The 21,336-nt window shown below is 39.6% G+C and overlaps 1 protein-coding gene across 1 annotated transcript in view; it reads right to left on the reverse strand.

Moving 5' to 3' along the window:
- The window catches only part of LOC144663544 (ubiquitin carboxyl-terminal hydrolase 25-like), a 27,237-nt gene extending 6,448 nt beyond the window's left edge, over positions 1 to 20,789 (reverse strand). Inside the window, exons 1-19 of the mRNA XM_078524529.1 lie at positions 20,642 to 20,789; positions 18,981 to 19,061; positions 17,756 to 17,827; positions 16,664 to 16,682; positions 15,557 to 15,592; positions 14,797 to 14,867; positions 14,419 to 14,450; positions 13,065 to 13,236; positions 12,373 to 12,450; positions 10,641 to 10,739; positions 10,129 to 10,185; positions 8,564 to 8,658; positions 7,749 to 7,816; positions 7,173 to 7,321; positions 6,564 to 6,691; positions 5,868 to 5,963; positions 4,887 to 5,212; positions 3,546 to 3,616; positions 2,270 to 2,621 (exon numbers count right to left, since the gene is read on the reverse strand). Coding sequence (XP_078380655.1) covers positions 2,270 to 2,621; positions 3,546 to 3,616; positions 4,887 to 5,212; positions 5,868 to 5,963; positions 6,564 to 6,691; positions 7,173 to 7,321; positions 7,749 to 7,816; positions 8,564 to 8,658; positions 10,129 to 10,185; positions 10,641 to 10,739; positions 12,373 to 12,450; positions 13,065 to 13,236; positions 14,419 to 14,450; positions 14,797 to 14,867; positions 15,557 to 15,592; positions 16,664 to 16,682; positions 17,756 to 17,827; positions 18,981 to 19,061; positions 20,642 to 20,674 — 2,035 coding nt within the window. The 5' untranslated portion in view covers positions 20,675 to 20,789. The remainder of the gene's footprint in view (positions 1 to 2,269; positions 2,622 to 3,545; positions 3,617 to 4,886; positions 5,213 to 5,867; positions 5,964 to 6,563; positions 6,692 to 7,172; positions 7,322 to 7,748; positions 7,817 to 8,563; positions 8,659 to 10,128; positions 10,186 to 10,640; positions 10,740 to 12,372; positions 12,451 to 13,064; positions 13,237 to 14,418; positions 14,451 to 14,796; positions 14,868 to 15,556; positions 15,593 to 16,663; positions 16,683 to 17,755; positions 17,828 to 18,980; positions 19,062 to 20,641) is intronic.
- Positions 20,790 to 21,336: the final 547 nt, after the last annotated feature.

Below are 21,336 nucleotides of genomic sequence, written 5' to 3' on the forward strand. Positions count from 1 at the left end.
GCCAGTCAGTAAGTCGATCAGCCAGCCAGTCAATCGATCAGCCAGCCAGTCAGTCAATCGATCAGCCAGCCAGCCAGTCAATCGATCAGCCAGCCAGTCAGTCAATCGATCAGCCAGTCAGTCAGTAAGTCGATCAGCCAGTCAGTCAATCGATCAGCCAGTCAGTCAGTCAATCGATCAGCCAGCCAGTCAGTCAATCGATCAGCCAGCCAGTCAGCCAGCCAGTCAGTCAGTCAATCGATCAGCCAGCCAGTCAGCCAGCCAGTCAGTCAGTCAATCGATCAGCCAGTCAGTCAGTAAGTCGATCAGCCAGCCAGTCAATCGATCAGCCAGCCAGTCAGTGAGTCGGTCAGTCAGTCAGTCAATCGATCAGCCAGCCAGTCAGTAAGTCGATCAGCCAGCCAGTCAATCGATCAGCCAGCCAGTCAGTCAATCAATCAGCCAGTCAGTCAGTAAGTCGATCAGCCAGCCAGTCAATCGATCAGTCAGCCAGTCAGTGAGTCGGTCAGTCAGTCAGTCAGTAAGTCGGTCAGTCAGTCAGTCAATCGATCAGCCAGCCAGTCAGTAAGTCGATCAGCCAGCCAGTCAATCGATCAGCCAGCCAGTCAGTCAATCGATCAGCCAGTCAGTCAGTAAGTCGATCAGCCAGCCAGTCAGTAAGTCGATCAGCCAGTCAGTCAGTCAATCGATCAGCCAGCCAGTCAGCCAGCCAGTCAGTCAATCGATCAGCCAGTCAGTCAATCGATCAGCCAGCCAGTCAGTCAATCGATCAGCCAGTCAGTCAGTAAGTCGATCAGCCAGTCAGTCAGTCAATCGATCAGCCAGCCAGTCAGCCAGCCAGTCAGTCAATCGATCAGCCAGTCAGTCAGTCAATCGATCAGCCAGTCAGTCAGTAAGTCGATCAGCCAGTCAGTCAGTCAATCGATCAGCCAGCCAGTCAGCCAGCCAGTCAGTCAATCGATCAGCCAGTCAGTCAGTCAATCGATCAGCCAGTCAGTCAATCGATCAGCCAGCCAGTCAGTCAATCGATCAGCCAGCCAGTCAGCCAGCCAGTCAGTCAGTCAATCGATCAGCCAGCCAGTCAGTCAGCATTCAATACGGAAACGAAAAGTGTTCAAAAAAGAAGGGGGAAAGTTGCAGTTTTCGTCTGAGGGATTGGAAACCACTTTTGGTTCGAGAAATCGAGGTTACATTGTAAAGCAAACCTTCTAAATAAATAAATAAATAATAAATAAATATTTCTATCTTCTTTTCTTTCTTCTGAAACGGAAAGGCTTGTTCACTTTGCGATTGGAACCAAAGAATTTGCTCGTTAAAAGCGGGCATACGCTGTAACGGGTTTCGTATTAAATACTAGAATGCGTCAATGAACCTTTTTTGTAAATGGCCGGTTCTACAAAATTTGTTCGTTATACAGTAGAATCCCGACAACTCAAACCAAAAGTCGTTTCTGTTCCTTCAGTAAAACACCGTAATTTTACACCCTGGTTTCTCGAACAAATTTTCGTTTCGTACAGAGGTTCGAGAAATTGGCATTTCCATTAAATCCAACACAGTTATATTGCTGGTTTTCACTGTCACGCAATCAAAAAATAAATTCGAAACCATTCAACTACAGAAGCTATGAATTTCAAATATTATAGATGATACAAAGATAAACAATTTCTCCAAGTTTCGTGTCTGTGCGATGTACCGTTTGCGAGTTATTTTCCGAACCTTTCCACGCAAATTTATAAAGCTTAGTATGGAGACGCCATAACTGTGTCCTGCCGAGGGACACAGTAATGGCCGCCGTAATGTTAGAGAAACCATCTGGAACTCAATTCTGTTTACAACAGCGGCCACCCTTGGCTTAAGAGCTAGTACACTTTCACATAAACACCACTTATTATATCTGAAATGTTCAGTCTGCACAAAATGGAAAGGAAAGGCCTTTTTTCAAACAAAACAGCTTTGTCACGGCACTCAGCTTGATGTCACATACGACGGAGAACTCAAATATTCAAAATGCTCTGTTTTAAAAACGAAAGACACTATCGATCTGGAAATTTGCAAAAATATATATTTTTAGTTTATCTTTCGCCTAATGACAACGAAAATTTAGCAGGCCTAGTGATTTTTGATTTCAGAATTTTATAACGTAACATGAAAACTAAGAATAGGTTCGTACTGGCTTTATGCACAGTCAATGTCTTATATCTAACATTTAAGGAAATGTATGATAATCAGATACGAGAATTCCTGTTTTGATCTTCATTTGAACTCTTACCCGCGGCAGCCGCTTTAGCCAGTTGTTTCTCGTCCCAGTCCCTCATCTCGTTTTCAAACTCCGCGTTGTCCTTGTCAACAAGCTCCTGCAAGTCCGCTGGCAGCTCTTGAATGCTACCGCCGGCGCCGATACATCCTTCGCGCCGAGCGTCAATGTACATCAGACAGTACGCACTCACGTGACGATAGCCGCCCAGTGATTCACGGGATACCTCTTCCCACGTGACCTCGCTGACTGTGATGTCATTGAATTTGCACCACCTCTGTTGGGTGGGGTCTTGAATGTACGCCCAGTAATGGCCGCCTGAAGCTTGTCCTTCGTGTGCAAGAACTGCGTGTAGACGGTACGGCAACTAGTAAAGAAAACAAGTACAGTGGAACACCGTTAATAATAGCATCGCTGGGCAATAATACAGGCTTGCTTGGCTTGATAGCATTAGGCCCCGTGTACACTAATGAGTTTTGGTTGATGCGTTTTAGCTTATCGTCCACACTGCTACAATCGAACACGCCATGAAAAACGCAGCGATTTCGTAAGTGTCCGTTTACACCGTCCGCACTGATACTACAGGGTATCTTCTCTCAACAGCATTTTCAAATACAAGCGTTTTCAGTCATATCAGTGTGGACCATAGGCAAAAACGTATTAGCGTGAACGCGACCTTTATCCTTTTTAAATGGTACCACGACAGTTCTGATTCAATTCCCCCAATGACTCCCTGTCGCACTGTATTGGGCACAACTGACACATTGTTATTGTAAACTAACACAATTTTATTTAAGAAGAAGAAGAAGTATCGTTTTGCGTTTGCGTTTGCGTACGTTTTCCCGGGCTTCGTGCCGGTTACATGTATTTGCTTCGAGTTTTGATTGGTTCATTGGATTGTCCGTGTCTTTTGTGATTGGCCAGAGTAATTACTTCGGTTTTGGTTTTACGACACTCAATAGGCGATTTGCATGATGACATCATTTGACTACAACTACCAGAATCCTTCGCTTTTTATTTTTATTATTCTAATTAGAGCAATTGTTTTTCAAACCCCACTGCGGTTTCAAAATTTGAATAATAAAAGAAAAGCGAAATGAATTCTGGTAGTTGTAGTCAAATGACGACATCGTGCAAATGTGCTATTGAAAACTGCTCTATTAAAAAACTATAACACTTAGCAGTCCTTGGACTGAATTACGTGTATTATTACAATTTTATAACAATGTATTAAAACTATATGTATTACAGGATTTAAAGAGAATGACATTTTCATCATGGTTCAACTCACCTTTTTAAGGCTTGTATCGTCATATATAGTCGATATAACGTCCTCTGTTTCTCGAAGGTGGGCGTTCAGATCTTTCAAAGAACAAAAAGAACAAAAGACAAGATATAAGTTAATGTTTTTGATTTGATCAGGTTGCCGTTGATGTTAAAACAGTTAAAAATTGTAAATCCTGACACAGAAAAAAAAGCCGTGGGGCTATTTTTCCCGAGTATTTAGTTCTCGTTCAATGATCACTAGGACCATCGTTAATCATTTTTACCGAATGGTGATGAGGTTATGTTATGGGCCGCATTTTCTCACTTGAACACTCACTCACTCACTCACTCACTGGATTCTGATATCAAACCGCAATTAATTCATCATTAAACGAGAAACGTGCTGACAGAAAGGTCCTTTAAAAGCATTCAGCACATGTCAATCAGAAACAAATTATTCTTCAACCTCGTTCCAGGGTCTCTCTCTTTCAGGGAACTAAATTGAATTTCACAAAACAAATCGAAAGAGGATCACTTACACTTATCTGGTTTTTTTTGACATTTGAATATTTCAGTTCAATTACAGCTTGCACTGATCTCTGACGTATGATGCCACGCCAATAGAAGCAGTTTGTTAGCTATAAAAGATGGTCCTTACAAAAGTAAACTCGGATGTGGCAAAGTTTTTATATTCCCAGCAAAAGAGTCGGATGCATGTAAGAAGTTGAGCGAGTCAAAGAGGAGCTTCACAAGTCTTCTCCCACTTCGTTCCGCACGCATTCATAGCACAATAAACGTACAGACAAAACATGGAAGTACTATTTTGTAAGATAGTTACTAGGAAAAGCGAGAAATAGACCTTATTCGTTTTGGTCATATGGGGAAGGATTAAAATGAATTTCTTTGGCTAAGATATAAATTCTCCTTCCTAACAGCGACACATTTCTTCAGACGTAAGTTGGGAGAAACTGGTAATTCATCGAGGGAAGCCTTTAGCCATGCAGCCCATACTGCCGGAGCTTATCCCGGTTTCTGTAGCATTAAGCGGCTAGGGATATTTCTACTCCCCCCTGAATGGGATGCTAGTCCATCGCAGGGTACCCCCCCCCCCCCCCAAGCATTTTCTCGCCGGTACTCATTTATACACCTGGGTGAAGAGAGGCACTATGAGAGTAACGTGTCTTGCCCAAGAACACAACACAGTGACCCAGGCCAGGGCTTGAACCCAGATCGCTCCATCTGGAGTCCAGCGCACTAACCATTAGGCCACCAAGCCTCCCACCAGACGAGGTGATTATTTTTGTCTTCTCATCACCTGTTCATTACAGTAGGAAGAAAATGCATGTTGAACAGACCGGTCCCGTACCTTTCACATCCTGCTCCATTTCTTGTTTCCAGCGTCGTAAACACCCTTCTAACACAGCCACTTCTGTTTCTGTCACGTGACGCGGGGCGGGGCTCCACCGCACCTCGGACAAGGGGCACGGTGAGAGGGTGGATGGGTGTGAATCTGTCGCCATTGCCGTTGTGCCCATAGGGGTGGGTGAGCCAGAAATTGGAGTTTTCATATCTACATCAACATCAGAGTCGAGTTCGTCGCTAGATGGAGGAGTGCTGTGTACAAAAGTCATGGTGCCTTCTAACACGTCTTGGATCGGACAGCGCCTGGATCCTTGTCCATACTTAAGGTACCTTAAAAAACACAATTAATGAACAGAGGATAATAAGAATGCCACTAAACATATGCCTCCTTCAGGTGTTTAGAAACTAACGTGGTTAACAAGATATTGCAGGGTCTTGCCCTCATTCTTCTCAGCTAAAGTCAGCACGGACTGTCTGATAGATTAGGATATAAAATCCTATCCAGCATTAATCCATAATGCATTTTGCATGGTTGCCACAGACATCAATTTTGGAAATTCACTGACTTCATTTTCCCTGACCAAAAAAATACAAAACATCAGATAACTAAGTAGCCGCCCCCAGCCTCCGCTTCCAAAACAACACATATCGCTGAGATCACACTGACCTGAAATGTTCCTTCCAGCCATCAATTGTATGAAATCAGTGGTGTTACATGTATATTCCAATTTTCCCTGGCTTTTCTTCAAAATGTCAGTTTTCTGACTCAAAATAAAATTTCCCGCCCTGACTTTTCCCTGACCTTAAAGAATTTTATTTTCCCCCCTGACCATTTCCTGACCTGTGGCAAAGGCCAACCCTGCTTTGAACAGTGCACTCTTAAGCTTAAAATACCATAAAATATACGTGTGCAGGCATGTGTAACAAATATTAGGTTATATGTAATGTAAACAACATTGGACAATAATCATGTGAAAGCCCTCACTTTTCAAGGCTGTGTTTAAGCTTGGCTCTTCTCTCTTTTAGTTTCTTCACCTCCTCCCTGTATTTTCTTGTTACTTCCTTGTTCCCCTCCATGTATCTGAATCAAATACAATCAATCTAGCATCAGCAGACACAACTTATTAAAACAGTTTTAACTACGGTATTTTACAATGACTTCTGCAGCGGCGGATCTGGGGAAGGGCCCAGAGCCCATCTTTACTCAGGTTCACCCGGCCTTTTTAATGAAAGAAAAGACCCATCTTTACTAAGGGTTTTGGGGTTCTCACTACCACTTTTTCTTTAGGAGTTTTGATAATTCTTTTTCCAGGAACCTATAATTATATAAAACCTCGCTAGGGAGCGAGGGTCGGGAGGGGCGCGGGCTCATTTCCCGAACATATACAATACTTTTTGCAAAAATTCTCCGGAGTTATGTAAAGTTTTTTGTTTACTCTTTTGGATGTACGAAATTACATCATGCAAATTAAAGGAATCTGATAATAACAGATTTTGTTAAGGCAGAAAACATCAAATAAGTAATAATAAACTGAACGCAAAAAGGAATGGTTAAAACTGAGAAAGACTAGAAAAGGAATGTGAATGAAGAGCTTAAAAATGAGAAATCAAATGGATGGAATTGGCACAACTACTTTCAATGCTTTTTTACGTTTGTCAACTGACTAAAGTAAGTCCATACCGATCCATGAAGATGACACGGTCGAACAAAAACCTCTCGTGTATTTTCTCTGCTCTGCCAGTTGACTGATTGAACAGGAATCTGGACAGCATGAACTTGAGTACAACTGGAAGACCAGTGAACCAGTGCTGAAATAACAAACAAAACAAAAACATACAGTAAACACTTTGGTATAAGCCACACCACCAAACTCAGAAGCTTTAGATGGAAAAAATTTATTTGTCACGTCTTTTGCTTCGAGTTCACCACATCTTGAAATAACCTTGCTCTGTTGGTTCGATTGTTTTATACATTGTCACTAGATTCGCTGTTATAGATAGACAATCCATACATTTTCGGTTGGGAAAATAAGTCCTTTTTTACGGGTGTCACAATCTTTACTCCTAGTCCTAACAGAGCCCACATTTTCATAGGCGCTAATCAATAGGCGACTATGTTTTTTTTTTGTGGGATAACTTTGATCAAAATTAATCGGGTTCAAAATTAGTCGCGTTCAGGAATTAACTTTTTCTTGTCCTTTTTTGGGAGGGGGGCTTTGAAGAGAAGATATTATTGGAGAAATTTTCTTTTAAGAAACCCTCCCCTCGCCCTGTAGGGCATGTATCGTACCTCTTGTCCAGACTTGTGCGCCCCCTCCGGACCAACAGGTTCAATCTCTACTTGAGCCATGGCTCCCTCTAAACTGTCATGCAGGTCACCATAACCCTGAACCTGAAGAGGGAAGGCGCCAAATGTTTCCTTCTTGCTAAACGTCTTGCCTGAAACAACACATCACAGTAACACTACAACAGCAAAACATGATAAACATGTCAATCAGCGCTGACACAAGCTTTTTTTTTTTGCTTTTTTCTCCTAGCAGGAGTCGAACCAGGCAACAACATGCAACGCACTTGCCACACAAGTGGATTAATTATTTGTGAGACATGCACGAAGGGCCTACATCTACTTGCTCACAGATTCCTTCTAATACTTACTAGTAGTGGGGGGACCTAGTAGTATCCTAACACGATTTATGTTACTTTAGATTATTTTAGAACTCGAAAGCTCTTATTCTTTTTACAAGAAAAGGCGTGGCTATTTAAATTCCCATGCTCTGGAACTCGAGTTAAATGCACCAATCATAGAAAGGGACAGCGATGGCAATCCTTTATTTGTCTGTTACTAAGTCTCGGAGTATCAACTAACCTTCATAAACACCTTCCACATTTGATTGTCCAAAAAACAGTTCAACTACTGGATTAAGATCATTACCACTGCAAACAAAAAGGAACAACTTGTCTTAGCCCTAAAAAATCATTCTATCCATGAACTTAAATTTGAATAGTTTAACATGTATTTAGCCAAAGATCTTCCTATAATTTAAATTAAAACTAGAAATTTTGTTAAGATTTTATTGTTTGCTGTAGTCGATAACACAGGACTACACATATCTCAGATTTAATCAGTACATCCAGCAAAATTTCTACTTTTGGCTATTCTTATGATTGCAACCTAACAGACGCTACATCTGTGAATGGTCGATAAGATGAGTGGAACTTCAAATATTTCCAAGTCATTGCCCTTCCGTCAAAAAGCTGTTTTATAGTATGTATACTAAGTATAAAGACCCCCTCAATTGATATTATTAATTTGTATTTGTTTTTGCTGTTGTTTTTCTAGGTAACTTTCAATTGTGTTTCAAACAACCAAAACCAAAGTTATCACTCCAGGCCGCAATCAAAAAGAACACAGACAATCCAGTGAACCAATAAAAACTTGAAGCAAATACATGTAGCCGGCGCAAAGAGCTGGAAAACATTTGTGAGTGAATCATGATGGTTCTGAAGAAAGAAAACTTCATTAATTTAAGTTCGAAACAAAAACCCCAATGCACTCATTAAATGCATCTACTCTGTTTATTGAAGTGTTCATATTTCGGTAGCCTGTCGGCGGTTAGTAGTCAATTCAAGGAATTGTTGTTATTCTGTTGTTGTTCCTGTTGTTCTTACTAATTACTGTACCTTCTTTTTGGAGAATTCTTTGTGCTACTGTTGTGGTTTACTTTAAATGAGTCTTCAAGCCACTCGAGCAACTTATGGGTAAACTCACTAACATCCTAAAAAAAGTTCAGTAATATTATAAAGGAAAGTCTGCTGTAATCTAGAAGAGTCAAACACCAGCATAAAGCAAGCAGAAGGGCTGTTACCCCTCCCTCTGATGCCATGCCAACTTAAAAGAGAAGCCTCGAGCCATGCGGCCTATACTGCCGAAGCTTATACCGGTTTTAGTAGCATTAAGGTGGCCGAATACAGTTTTTACGTGGCTCACAAGCGCGCGCTACGATTTTCTGCTTGACGTCATTATTGCTCGCGCGGGCTAAAATGGCGCTAGCAACTGTTTTACCGCGCTTTACCAAATTTGTCTACAAAAGAAAACTTCAAAATACTTTCAGATAGGTCTTGAAACCTGGGGTGCAAAACAATACGACAAAAAAGGTGGATAAACAGCCGACAGAGAAGTTCTAATTCTGTCTTTCATTATCGCTCGCGACGCATGGCATCATATTAGCGCGCGCTCGCACGCGCAATTTGATTCGCTTTGGAGGTCGTAAAAGCCAGATTTTGATCCAAATTTTCTCGAAAACCTACCGTACAACCTATTATGAAACTTTCACAATTAAATGTAAGGGGTGAACCACGTCCACAGCCAAAATTTTGAAAAAATCTGTAATACAGATTTTGAGCTATTTTTAAAATCAGCAAAATATCACATTTTCCTATTTTGCGAAAAAACTGTCTTACAGATTTTTATATTATTTTGCATGAATGTTTTATCAAAGCCAATTTCTAATTTCTGAAATTTTGAGGTAGGGTCATACAGGTAGATTTCGAGATAAACGCCATTTCACCTACTAGTGCCAGTCCCCTCTGAAGCACTCGGCCGTTCATTTTAGCTGTTTATTAGCATTTTTATTTCCCAAATGTCACATATGATGGTTATAGGATGTAACAAACAGTAATACGAAAAGGATAAAACATTTCTGGCGATTGTACAAGAGAGATAAAAGTTGGACTGATTTTCCCTCTCAAAACTGTACTAAGCCACCTTAAGCGCTAGGAATATTTCTACTACCCGCTGAATGCGATGCTAGTCCATTGCAGGGTTATTTCGCCAGTACCCATTTATACACCTTGGTGGAGAAAGGCACTATGGGAGTAAAGTGTCTTGCCTAACAACACAAAATTATGACCCCAGCCAGGGCTCCAACCACGGACTGCTCGATCCAGAGCCCGGTGTGCTAACAATTAGGTCAAAGCGCTTCCCATAACGCTAACTAAACAGACAACTTATTTCTAGGTTTCTTCATGTTTCTAAAGCTTGGTGGTCATTAATACACATGAATGGGGTCAGTAAAGAAATGCTCTGTGAGAGTCAAGTGTGTTGTAAACTCCAGAACAAAATGTGAAACAATGTCCACTTGCCCTTTTAAGTGCATAATTTATTATAAATGATTAAAACAACATAAATTATAACAATATATAATTTATTTAGTTTAATATAATTTATAATAAATTATTTCACCTACCTGCTGGTTACCAGGATTACTCTCACTGCCATTATACTGAAGTGCTTCCTTTAAGATCTGGTAAAAAGAAAAAAAAAAAAAACTAAATAAATCCTGAACCTTCACACCAAAACATCTTTCTCAGTTACTGATAAAAACACAGTATAAAAATATTAAAAATAAAATATTATTACTTACCAAAGTTCTAAAGTTGTAGGTAAGATTTTAAAATGATGAATGACCTCAGATGATGCGACTGTTAAGGGGGGGGGGGGGGCAGGCGAATTATGAACCTCCAACTTCCCATACCTATAACTCCTGCTTCCCGTACCTTTTTCTCCCACTTCCAACCCATTTCTGTAGTTGTTCCCTCCTCATTGTCCCATTTCTTTTGCAAAATATTAAAAAATGCTGCAATTTTTTTCTCAATTTCTCCCAGTTTCTACCACCTTGGGTATCCCGTTTTATTGTACTTTTAACTAAAGCAAGCAGAACGTTACTAGAAATTTGTACTAATAAAATACAAAGCAAACCTGCACAGCTTTGGTTGGATCCACATATTTCCTTTTACTACCAAGCATTAAAGCAAATAGGATTCGCAGTTCAGTCATAAAAGATACTCGATACCCATCCTGTAAACAGAGTGAATGAGAATTATTAACAATTATTCACCGAAGTGGAGGTGAATAGTGGTAGATATTTACCGAGCCTTGAAGCGCGAGGTAAATATCCACCACATTCACTGACACTGAGGTGAATAATTGTTTTAGTATATACCACACAAGTTGAATAACTAGCGGACTAAAACATCACTTTCAGTAAACAAAGCAACGCGCAAAGGCAGTTTGTTTCTCTTTAGCTCCTCGGAGGTGAATAGTACTTTGCTAATCACCTCCGAGTTAACCAATCAGTGTGTGCGAAAATCACTATTCACTTGTGTGGTATATACAAAGATGAAATCATCATCACTCCTGAGTGAAAAATTGAGTTTGTGTAATCTAAAATACACTGTATAAAAACTCACGCATTGAAGTGGTAGCTTATTGCGGGCCCAAGAGAGGCCCGCAACCCTAATCTTGACAGTGACCAGCGGATTGCGTATTACGCGTGCGCGCCACGTTTATAAAGGCTATCTGCAAACCGGAAGTTGAAAATTTTGTTCTTCCACTAAGAATGATCAGAATGCAAAAAATGTGTCAATCACGACAGTTTGTCGTACACCGGAAGAGAAAAATCTTGTCTCCAAGAGCGATAAGAATGCGAAAAATGAGGCTTCTGTCGGAAGATTGCAGACATTACGTTTTGCAGACGTTGTTTTATAGGTGTTATTTTGGAGAAGATCTGCTGTGATTGTATCACAGATAAACTACGGCAAAGCGAATGATTCCAACAACGGTTATTCTCGAGAAATTCCTCATAACACTGACAACAAAGCGAGTTTGCCGACGGAGGAAAATCACATCTCAATTCACACCGTGTGCTCGATTACACTTCGCAAAACTGTCAATCAAAAAAACAACTCTGACTGGTTTCGCGGCAATAGGAAACGATAAAAAACATTCGTCACTTAAGCGTGACGCGTTACTCGACCTTACTCGGAATAATTTTCTTTTGTCCAGTGATTTATCGACACTGTCTGAAAAATTTAATATCGATAAACTTTGGCTTATTCACCATTGAAACATGGCAAACTTGTCAACATATGATTGGTAATATCAAACACGTAAAAAAATCATCATAATTTCGCACACATTGAGATACTGTTATTCTCGGTGGACAGACTCCCAATAAACAACCGCAGTTTATAAAAAAAATCTCAATTACCACAGTTATGCCAACTTCTGGAAAACTTCCCAAAAACTTCGACTTGAACTAATTTTCCAAACTAACAAAAAACACTTCCCTCCCAGTACCTTCTCTTAACTGCATCGAGGCCCGCACTTTCTAACCTGTGGTTACCACTAGTTCTGTACTTGTGACTTTTATAAGGATCAGGGACAACAGCTAGTCATTATGCTGTTGCAAAATTATGAACACAGCTATTATTGAAGATGAAGTATTCAACATAACACGAGCGTGGGACAAAGAAAAATTCTGAGTCCCCAAAGGGAATCGAACCCATGGCCTCCCAGATACCGGTTGGGCACTCTAACCAACTGAGCTAGGAGAGACTCGTTGTGAGCTGGGCCATTTTACTAGGTTGATAAGTGGTTTATTACAGCTGATTTTATTACTACCTGGTAAAAGGAATTCACAGTTAATTACCTCTTGTTTCTCTTGAGGATCCAGTGGTGGAATATAGTTGAGAACCAGTCGACGAAAAACAGGAAGATGAAACAAAGACTGTTGACAGTAAAAGAAAACATGACAACAACGATAAATATGCTCAATGATTTCTTGACGGACAAACAAACAGACAGACAGACAGACAGACACATGGGCCAACTGGCAGACCAACAAATTAAGTGACTGACTAACAGACAGACTGTTAACTGTCCATACAAGCATCAAATAGGTTTGTGAACAGAAAAACCAGACAAACCAGGTAATCTGCTTTTTGTATGAATTTCTTTAGCAGCCCTGTTTACTACTTAAGCCATAAAATCATTTTAACTTAAGTAGTGATTGAGGGTGCATTTTACACTAAGGAGCCCGAGAGAGTGACCTCTATTAATCTACCAGTATTCATGCACTTTCTGTCATGCAGATTTAATTCAATTAAAAATCAACTGGATGCTGTTTCCAGCTTCTGATTGGATTATGACTGCAGGGATAAATATGAATTGATTAAAAGTTGTTACACTATAAGGCTTCTTGCTGTAACACTGTCTTTAAGTAATCAATAGATCATCAGTCTTAATTAGGTATTATTCAGTAGTTTTGTCTGCTTATTCCAAACAGTCCCCTTTTGGCTGCTTGTCAGATAAACTGCATGGAAGTTGACTATACATAAATACCTGTATGACAGCACTAAACCAACAAGTATTTCCAACGTTCTTCAATCCCACAGGGCACCCATCTTGCCGTTGACGTTCATAGGGGTTCACAGGATCCACAAATCTCACCCAAAGATCACCTCGCTTCCTTTTCAGTCCAGACTTATTTTCAGCTAAGCTTGCTTCTAAAATTCTAAAAGAGGACAGATTGAAGGGTTCCATAGGGTTCAAACACACTTTGCAAAATTCAAGACTTCTTGCAAATCATAGTTTTGTTTTTTCAAGACTCAAGGTTTTAAGTCAAATCACACACCTAGAATCCTTTAACGGAAATGTGACTGTGAACATTACAGTAACCATAATGCAATGTGCAGACAATAATTTCATCAGGGGGAAGGGTGGGGAAAGTTTTTGTGATTCTGCAATTTACCGTAACATTTAAGACAAGCAGACAAGGATTTCACTTAGCAATTAAGAGGCCCTGCCAGGGGGTTCCCGTGTCGCTTGTCTAAATTTAAAAATGTGCCGTGTCGTTGTTTTATCGCTCTTCATGTCGCTGTCGGTAATAAAATTGAAGGAAAATTGCTTGTCCTTGTCGGAATTTAAGTTTTTTCATAAAGGTTGTCGTTTGTCGCGATTTTATTAGTATGCTGTCGCTACTTTTTGGGCAATGTCGCTTGTCGGAATTCACCCTGGCAGGGCCTCAATTAACAACTTGTTGCAGCTTGTAAAAAATTCCAGACTTTTGTCCAGACTTTATCTTTTTTTGCATACTTTTTCTAGGTCTGGAAAATTAGTTTGCGAATTTCCATAATTGTTCCTAAGTTCCTGTGTCATAGCTTAGTTAAGCCAATTCTATGTTAATTTGCCGAAATAATACTCACAATAAAGCTAAATGTTAGCGAAGAAATTATTTCTACGGATGTAAATGACAAAACTGTAGCTTAATTGCAATCAGATTCATCTCCTGAGCAATAGAGTTCACAGAAACAAAAGTAAAGTCTGTCCGAGCCTAAGTGGCCCATAGAGCCGGAGCTTTTCCCGGTTTCCGTAGCATTAAGCGACTAGGAGTATTGCTACTCCCCCCTGGATGGGATGCTAGTCCATCGCAGGGTTACCCCCCAGCAGTAAGTTCGCCGGTACCCATTTATACACCTGGGTGGAGAGAGGCACTGTGAGAGTAAAGTGTCTTGCCCAAGAACACAACGCAGCGCCCCAGCCAGGCCTCGAACCCGGGCCGTTCGACTCGGAGTCGAGCACGCTAACCATTAGGCCACCCCGTCTCCACACAGTTAACAGAACTTACAAATAAATGAGATCAACTTTGAAAACTTTTCAGCCTAACCGTTTTTCAAAGGTTTTTCAAATTAAATACCTGCTTATGTCTTGTTCTTCTACAGTTATTCCCTGTAATGCAATAACATTTATTATCTCACATAATTATGATAATGTATCGGTACACATGAATTTAAGTTGTATAAATTTAGGCTGGATTGTTTATTTTAATTCGGTTAATAAAAAGAAGAAGGACGACATTAAAGTAATTGCACCGGTAACGCAAAGGTGGTGGGTTTGAATCCCGCTCATAGCATGAAATTTTTTTCAGGAACTTTTTTTCAGTGGTATGGCCGCACTTGCAATTGTCACATATATTCCATTGCTACTGCTGGACACATATTCAATTATATCACTATATACAAAGTTGAAACAATTGACAGAATTTAGACTAAAACAGAATGTGAAAGCTGTGCACCTGTGCCTCTCGCAAACTGAGAGCAATAGCCATCTCCAAGTCTTCATTTTCCGACTTTGTCAAGTCGATTGCTACAAATAAATTTGAAAATGAAATACAATGAAGCGCAGGTTAAACTGTAAAATTATATTACACTTAAAAGCTTGTAATTTAACAATGAAACTAATTTAGAAGGGTACAGTGTATAAGGCCCAAAAAAGTGCTGATCAGTTGTCCAGAACAGGTAGATTTTCCTACTAAGTGAGGAAACTTTATTCTCACTTGCACAATGGGTAAGGGCTCAGTTAAGTTGTCTGCTGACTACCGGTAGATCGTAAAATTTGTACACTAAGTCTAAGACAAGCATGCATCTACCCAGGGCAAGCAAAATTTAAGAGCTGCATGTCGAAAGGGCAAGCTGGAATTCAAGCATTTTGTTAGCTGTGGTCTACGTAATTATCTAGATTTTCACCAACCCATCTATCTCACTGGTCATTTAGCAGGAGTGGTGGTCTAATATGCAATAAAATCTGCTTGGCCAAGAGCAGAAGACAAATGAGGTTCAATTTCTCTTCTGTAAAAGTGTTAATTTTTTTGCTGCTAATGTCTTCTAGATTTTGACATTAGACAACATTAAAACTAAAGGACTATAGAAATGCAAAGAGAATCCTCACCAATGAATTACCACTAGATTACATTTCCTGAAATTCAGGAAAGCCTAAACAGTATAACATTATCCGGTAATTGAAAACACAGTTGATTATTAACAATGAAATCTTACTTTCTGGTTTTTGTGGTCCTATAAAGGTTTGTGTTCCTGTAAAAAAAAAGAATATCGTTACATGTTTTTACATTAATAATTTTCACAATTATGTTCGATTATACTGACTTTCTCAGTCACATTTTCATTATTGCTATCAAGCTTCCAATGTTACTAACTGTTTAGCTGCCAACAGCAGTAAAAATCGAATTAAGCTTAGAAGAAATAATATTGCTACATGGGATAAAAAAATTTTGTTTATCAACATGCTACTTGTCTGAGGGGAATGAAAGGCCTTTACATATACCCTTGCTGAGGAGCCATAGTTGCTCTATCTGTAATTTTTTAAATGTGTTGTTCCAGAAAATATCCATACCCCTCCCATGGAAGGTTTTTTGTTTGAATCCCCCCCCCCAACCCCTCTGGAAATTCCAGTTAAGTCCAATACTTTCCTTTAAACATTTTCAGTTGGCTTTTGAGACCCCCCACCCCCTCGGAATTTCCAATGACCTTACATGGGGTGGGTATATGGATGTTTTTTGGAACTGCACAAAACTTTCTTAAAAAATTTAATGTATAAGTCTCCCAAGGGGCTTTTCAATTGACATTTCCACTTCAAAATTGTTGGAAAACATAAAATGAATTCCAAATAACAGTCACTGTGTTAAAAAATCTCCTTTAACTTATCAACTTGCATTCACTTCAACTGCAGTTAAACTGTGATTATCACTTGGTTTTTTCCAATTTAATGGTCATGATAAAGCGCATGTTAGAAATCAATTGGAGGGTTAAAAAATAAATAAACCCCTTTCTGGCTCATTGGTATATAATTTGGAGGACAATGCCCTTGGCTGAAAGATTGTCCTCAAAATTTCATAGTTGTCCTCACTGGCTCGAAGCTTTGCTTCTCAGCCAACTGTTCATTTTTCGGACAATCTTTTATCCTCGGGCATTATCCTCCAATATACCAGCTACCAAAGAAGTTTATTTACTAAAAAGCCTATATGAAATGTCTACCGTCCAAGCAAGAAAGCTGTTTAACTTAAAAGACACACACAAAAACTTAAAAACACTGTTTTGAGCTACTAGGCTAGGCTTTTTGTTTTAGTTTGACACACACAGACATACCTGTTTGGTTAGCTACACCCTGTGAAAGACAAAAGTTACAAATTTGTTAAAAATAATAAATAATAAATTTGTTCGTGAGAACTACACATACATTTACAGTCTGCCCTGCCTGTGGAAAGCCAGACCATTACAGGCAGCCCCCAGCATTTTGTTGGTAATTAAAATATATATTTTTATTACATACCTATTAATTTGAATCATAAAACACGAAATCTGATTAGTCAACATGAGGTTGTGTGACATGGTATTATAAACAATTGGTTCATGCTTTAGTGTACATTATCAAGTTATGGTGCACGCAGGAAGTTTGGAGAGCACAAAAGAAGCGTAAGAGTTGCTCAAGGCAATAGCCAAGAGAATTCTCTCTCAAAGTGCTCTCCAAACTTCCCAAGTGCACCAAAACTTGATAGTGCACAGCTAAAAGTATGGACCAATCGTTTTATAACATTGCCGGTGGAAATGTACATGAAAACCCGCTCCGAAAAAAAATATGGCAAAGCAATTTGCTCATTTCAAGCTATCAGTGTGCACTATTGGATTATGGTGCATCCCAGGGGGGTACTCAGGATTTCAAGGATGGGTGCGAAATTTACGATTCCGGGATTTTTTTGGGTAGGAAAATTTGGCAAGTATTTTTTGATTGAAGTAGGGATGTTTTGGGGTATTCAAAACAATCTGAAGATTCGTGGTAGTGTTTTGGCTGCATAGTTCTGCAAATAAAGTACAAACAAATGTGTTTTGCTATTGATTTTTGGGGGGTCAATTTTCGGTCTAGGGATTTTTTTGGGTTATGTTGGAAGCCCTAGGGATTTTTTTGGGTCTTGATTTTTGCCCCCATTCGATCATCCCCGTCATTTGAAAACCCAAGTACCCCCCCTGGGTGGTGCATGCTTACGTATAGTACTATTATACTGAATTTGATTGTGCTGCTAGCTGTTATAATATTTATTTTTAATTATAAAAGAAATTAATATAGACAATGGCTGCTTTGTGGTTTCAAGAAGACAACATTATTTGCAGCCTAGCAAGAAAACTGACAAAATCATTCATGCAACTTCCTTTGTTAGATTTTAGAAACACATAGATACACACCTTATATGAAGCACTGTGATCTTGAGGATCAGTTAAAATGGATAAGGCACGTTGGATGTCATGATTACTGGCCTAGGTAGATTGAAAACAATAGGTCGGATTCAGAATTATCACCAAAACAGTCTGATCAGTGTACAGTCAACTTTCTCTTAACGGACACCTCTATAAGATGGACACCTCCATAAGACAGACACCTGGTGATGGTCCCTACCATTTTTCAGTCATTTTACTGTAACCAAACTCCCTATAAGATGGACACCTCTCTAAGACGGACAACGGACACTTTGAAATCATTAACGGGCACTTGAGAAGTGTTTTTTTTTTATCATGTTTTATTAGTGAAAATACTTCCAAACTTTGTATCGACCTAAAGCAAAGTTAGTCAGCGCCATAAGGATACATGTATACCAAGCTTACTAACCACAAACAGTGTATGGACACTAAAGAGGTCGTTTTCTTACTTACAGTATTACAGTTTGTAAAAAGCTCTCAATTTTTGCTTTAACAAGCAAATACGGTCCTTTTATTATTTTAGTCTTATTCAGTTAGCAAAGGATTGTTACACTGTGCAACGGTTTAGCTTTATTATCTCAGAATTACTGGTGTCATGTTACCACGACTCTCTACAGAGCAGACACCTCTCTTAGACAGACAGCTACAGCCAGGCCCGAAGATGTCCGTCTTAGAGAAAGTTGACTGTATATCCTTTCAGCCCAAACATTTCATACCCGGAGGTTTCAAAACTTTTTGAAGCAGGTGCCAGCAACAGGAAGAGTAGGTTTGTGACATGAAGTCTAGCTTGTTTGTCATGAGTTGATTGCAATGACTCGAGCAACCGGTGACATATAATCAGGTAGCAGGCAGAACTTGGGCAGTTGCCGGCTTGTTTTGAAAACCATGCATACCCTTAAAGCTCTATTGGGGGCTCTGGTTGGCTACTTTCTTTTCAAGACCTTTAAAAAGGGGGGGGGGGGAATGATAGGAGGGGGTGTAATAGAGAGGGAAGCTTACATAAGGTAGGGTACATAATTATTATAAACAAAATAAAGTAAACTTTTTAATGTTTCAGTGCTGTTTAGTAAACCTTAATTTCTTGTTTATAAAATCAAATAATCTACCATCAAGGGAAGCAAAGGGGGGATTTATAGAGAGGGGGGCTTGTTACAAAAATGTAGGCACAGGGATTTTTCTAAATTTTACAGTTACTGTACAGCTATTTACTTACAATGTAGGCTTGGTTGGCTTGTTCATAAGTAGCACCAGTAGCTTCAACTAGTTGAGACACTTCCTCATTATTGGCAATAACCTGAGCAAATAAAATAACACTAATTAATATTATAAAATGTGCTATGATCCGTCAGTTCAAGTTCATTATATCTTGCATGTCGCCTGTCGCATGTCAGAGTTTGAGTTACCAGGGTGCTACTATACTGGACATCACATTCCCACAAACAAACAAAACAGCAACACATTTCCAGAAAATATGAGAGCCCTGAAATGGAACGGCATATTTTGCAGGACTTAATTTTCATGATTTTGGCCACAAAACATAATTAACATAACAATAAAAACGTAAAAAATAAATTTTTGCAGGTCTTTAATTTTGCGATTTTTTTAAAATCATGAAAAATTAAGTCCCGTGAAAATAAGTAAGCTTGAAAATAAGGTACATTTCCATTTAGTGTGAAGTGGTCTAGGCACACTAAACTATTGATATCGTATTTTCTCGATTAAACGCCGGACTCGTATAAATGCCGGGTCAAAATTGCTAGATTTAAAATAAACGCCAGGGGCATTTGTTCGAGGTCCCAGCGTTTATTTGAGGTCAAGCTAACAAGTAAATATATTCTGTTTGTCGCAAATCTTGATTGCAACATAAACTATTCAATCCGTCATAATGTACCTTTGGGTAATAATCCCCTTTGGATACCCCGGGACAGTTTTTCGAGGCAGAACGAAGAGAAAAATTGTCCCGCCTTGACAAACTGCCCCTTGGTCTCGAAGGTCTGTAACAAAAAATCAATCTGAAAAATTGGCAGAAAATTGCAGCCCTTTAATAAACGCAGGGCCCCGATTAAACGCCGGCTTCAAATAAACGCCGGGTTCACCAAGCCAAGTTTGAAATAAACGCCGGGGGGCGTTTAATTGAAAAAATACGGTATGTTTCAAATGAGCAGGGCTATTAACATCTACCCCTTTAACCTTTCATTTACTCAATGGGACAAGAGAAAATATTTTGACTGAGACACAACCTGTGAAGTATGTACAAAGTACAATGTCGTGTTTCAAAGCAAATATATTGTCTTTGAAAATGTACTAAAAACTTGAAATAAAAAGGTGCGATGAATTTGTCTGTAGCATATGGCCCACGGTCTTTTGAAGTTATGACTGAACGGAAGTGAATTTTTACGCTAGTGTAGAGGTCAATTTTCCAGACTAACTCATAAAACTACTAACACGAGATGGCTATGCATCAAGAATCATTTCTCATCAAATAATGAACGAGAACTTTACGTTTAATTCCCGCATGGTATATCGTACAGCAGGCTTGCAGCTGCTACGTAAAAAATGGGTTTTCTTACACATTATTACGAAGAATCTTTTGTAAGCTTATAGCAACTTTAACAAGTTATACGTAGGTAGCTTTTTCGCATCATACTCATCACAAAAATTCGAACTAAACTTCTAGACCGATCCGAGAACTAAAATCCTTGAAAGCAAAGCATCGTAATCCGTAAGCGTAATGGCTCAAGTATCACATGTCAGATTGTACAAAATAGTAAAACACTGAATGAAAAATCTGCATAACCATCGTAAAAAAACCAATTCACGTCAGGAAGCACGTTTAGTTAAGGTCGAGTAAAAAACTGTCAGCAAAATTCTTACCTTGTTGGCCGATGAGGAGTGTTCAACGGTCATTACTGTTAAAACTCTCTGGCAGCAAAAAGCTGCCGTAAGCCATTCACATTGTTGTCAAAACTTAATTATTGGCACAACTGTCTTCTGTCTTCGAAGGCCGGCGCCATTTTGCCAACTGAAGATTACCCATGATGCATCTTTCATTCATACTAAGCTCGGCCCAGTCCTTAATCGGCAACGGATCACGCACGCGAAAAATGCCACAGTGCGATCGAGTGCGATCAGGCCTTTGCATCTGTTGCATGCACCCAACGAGAAAATTTTACTATATGTGCCGGAACACCGATTTTACGTTATAAGTGTCCTTTTTTGTGCGTTTTAAAGCCTTATTTTTAAACACTAAGGAAAAAGGGTCAGAAAAGTGTATCTTTTTCGGATACGCTTGCAGAACTTTCAAACAAAAATTTATGAATTTACGGCGAGCCACTGTTGCCTTCTCGAAAATCAGGTTCGTAACCAGGTATATGGGATCAGGGATCACAGCCTTGGGATCGGGATCACAGCCTCGGGATCGGGATCACAGCCTCGGGATCGGGATCACAGCCTCGAGATCCCGGGTCACAAGTCATGGGATCCGGATCAGCCAATCAGATGGGATCAGAATTGGAATCAGGATCAAATGTTGCCACATTTTGGGGATCAGGAATCAAAATTTATAGCTA

Source organism: Oculina patagonica, chromosome 8 (assembly GCF_052425735.1).
Source record: "Oculina patagonica isolate OP01 chromosome 8, crgOcupat, whole genome shotgun sequence".
NCBI classification, from domain to species: Eukaryota; Metazoa; Cnidaria; class Anthozoa; order Scleractinia; family Oculinidae; genus Oculina; species Oculina patagonica.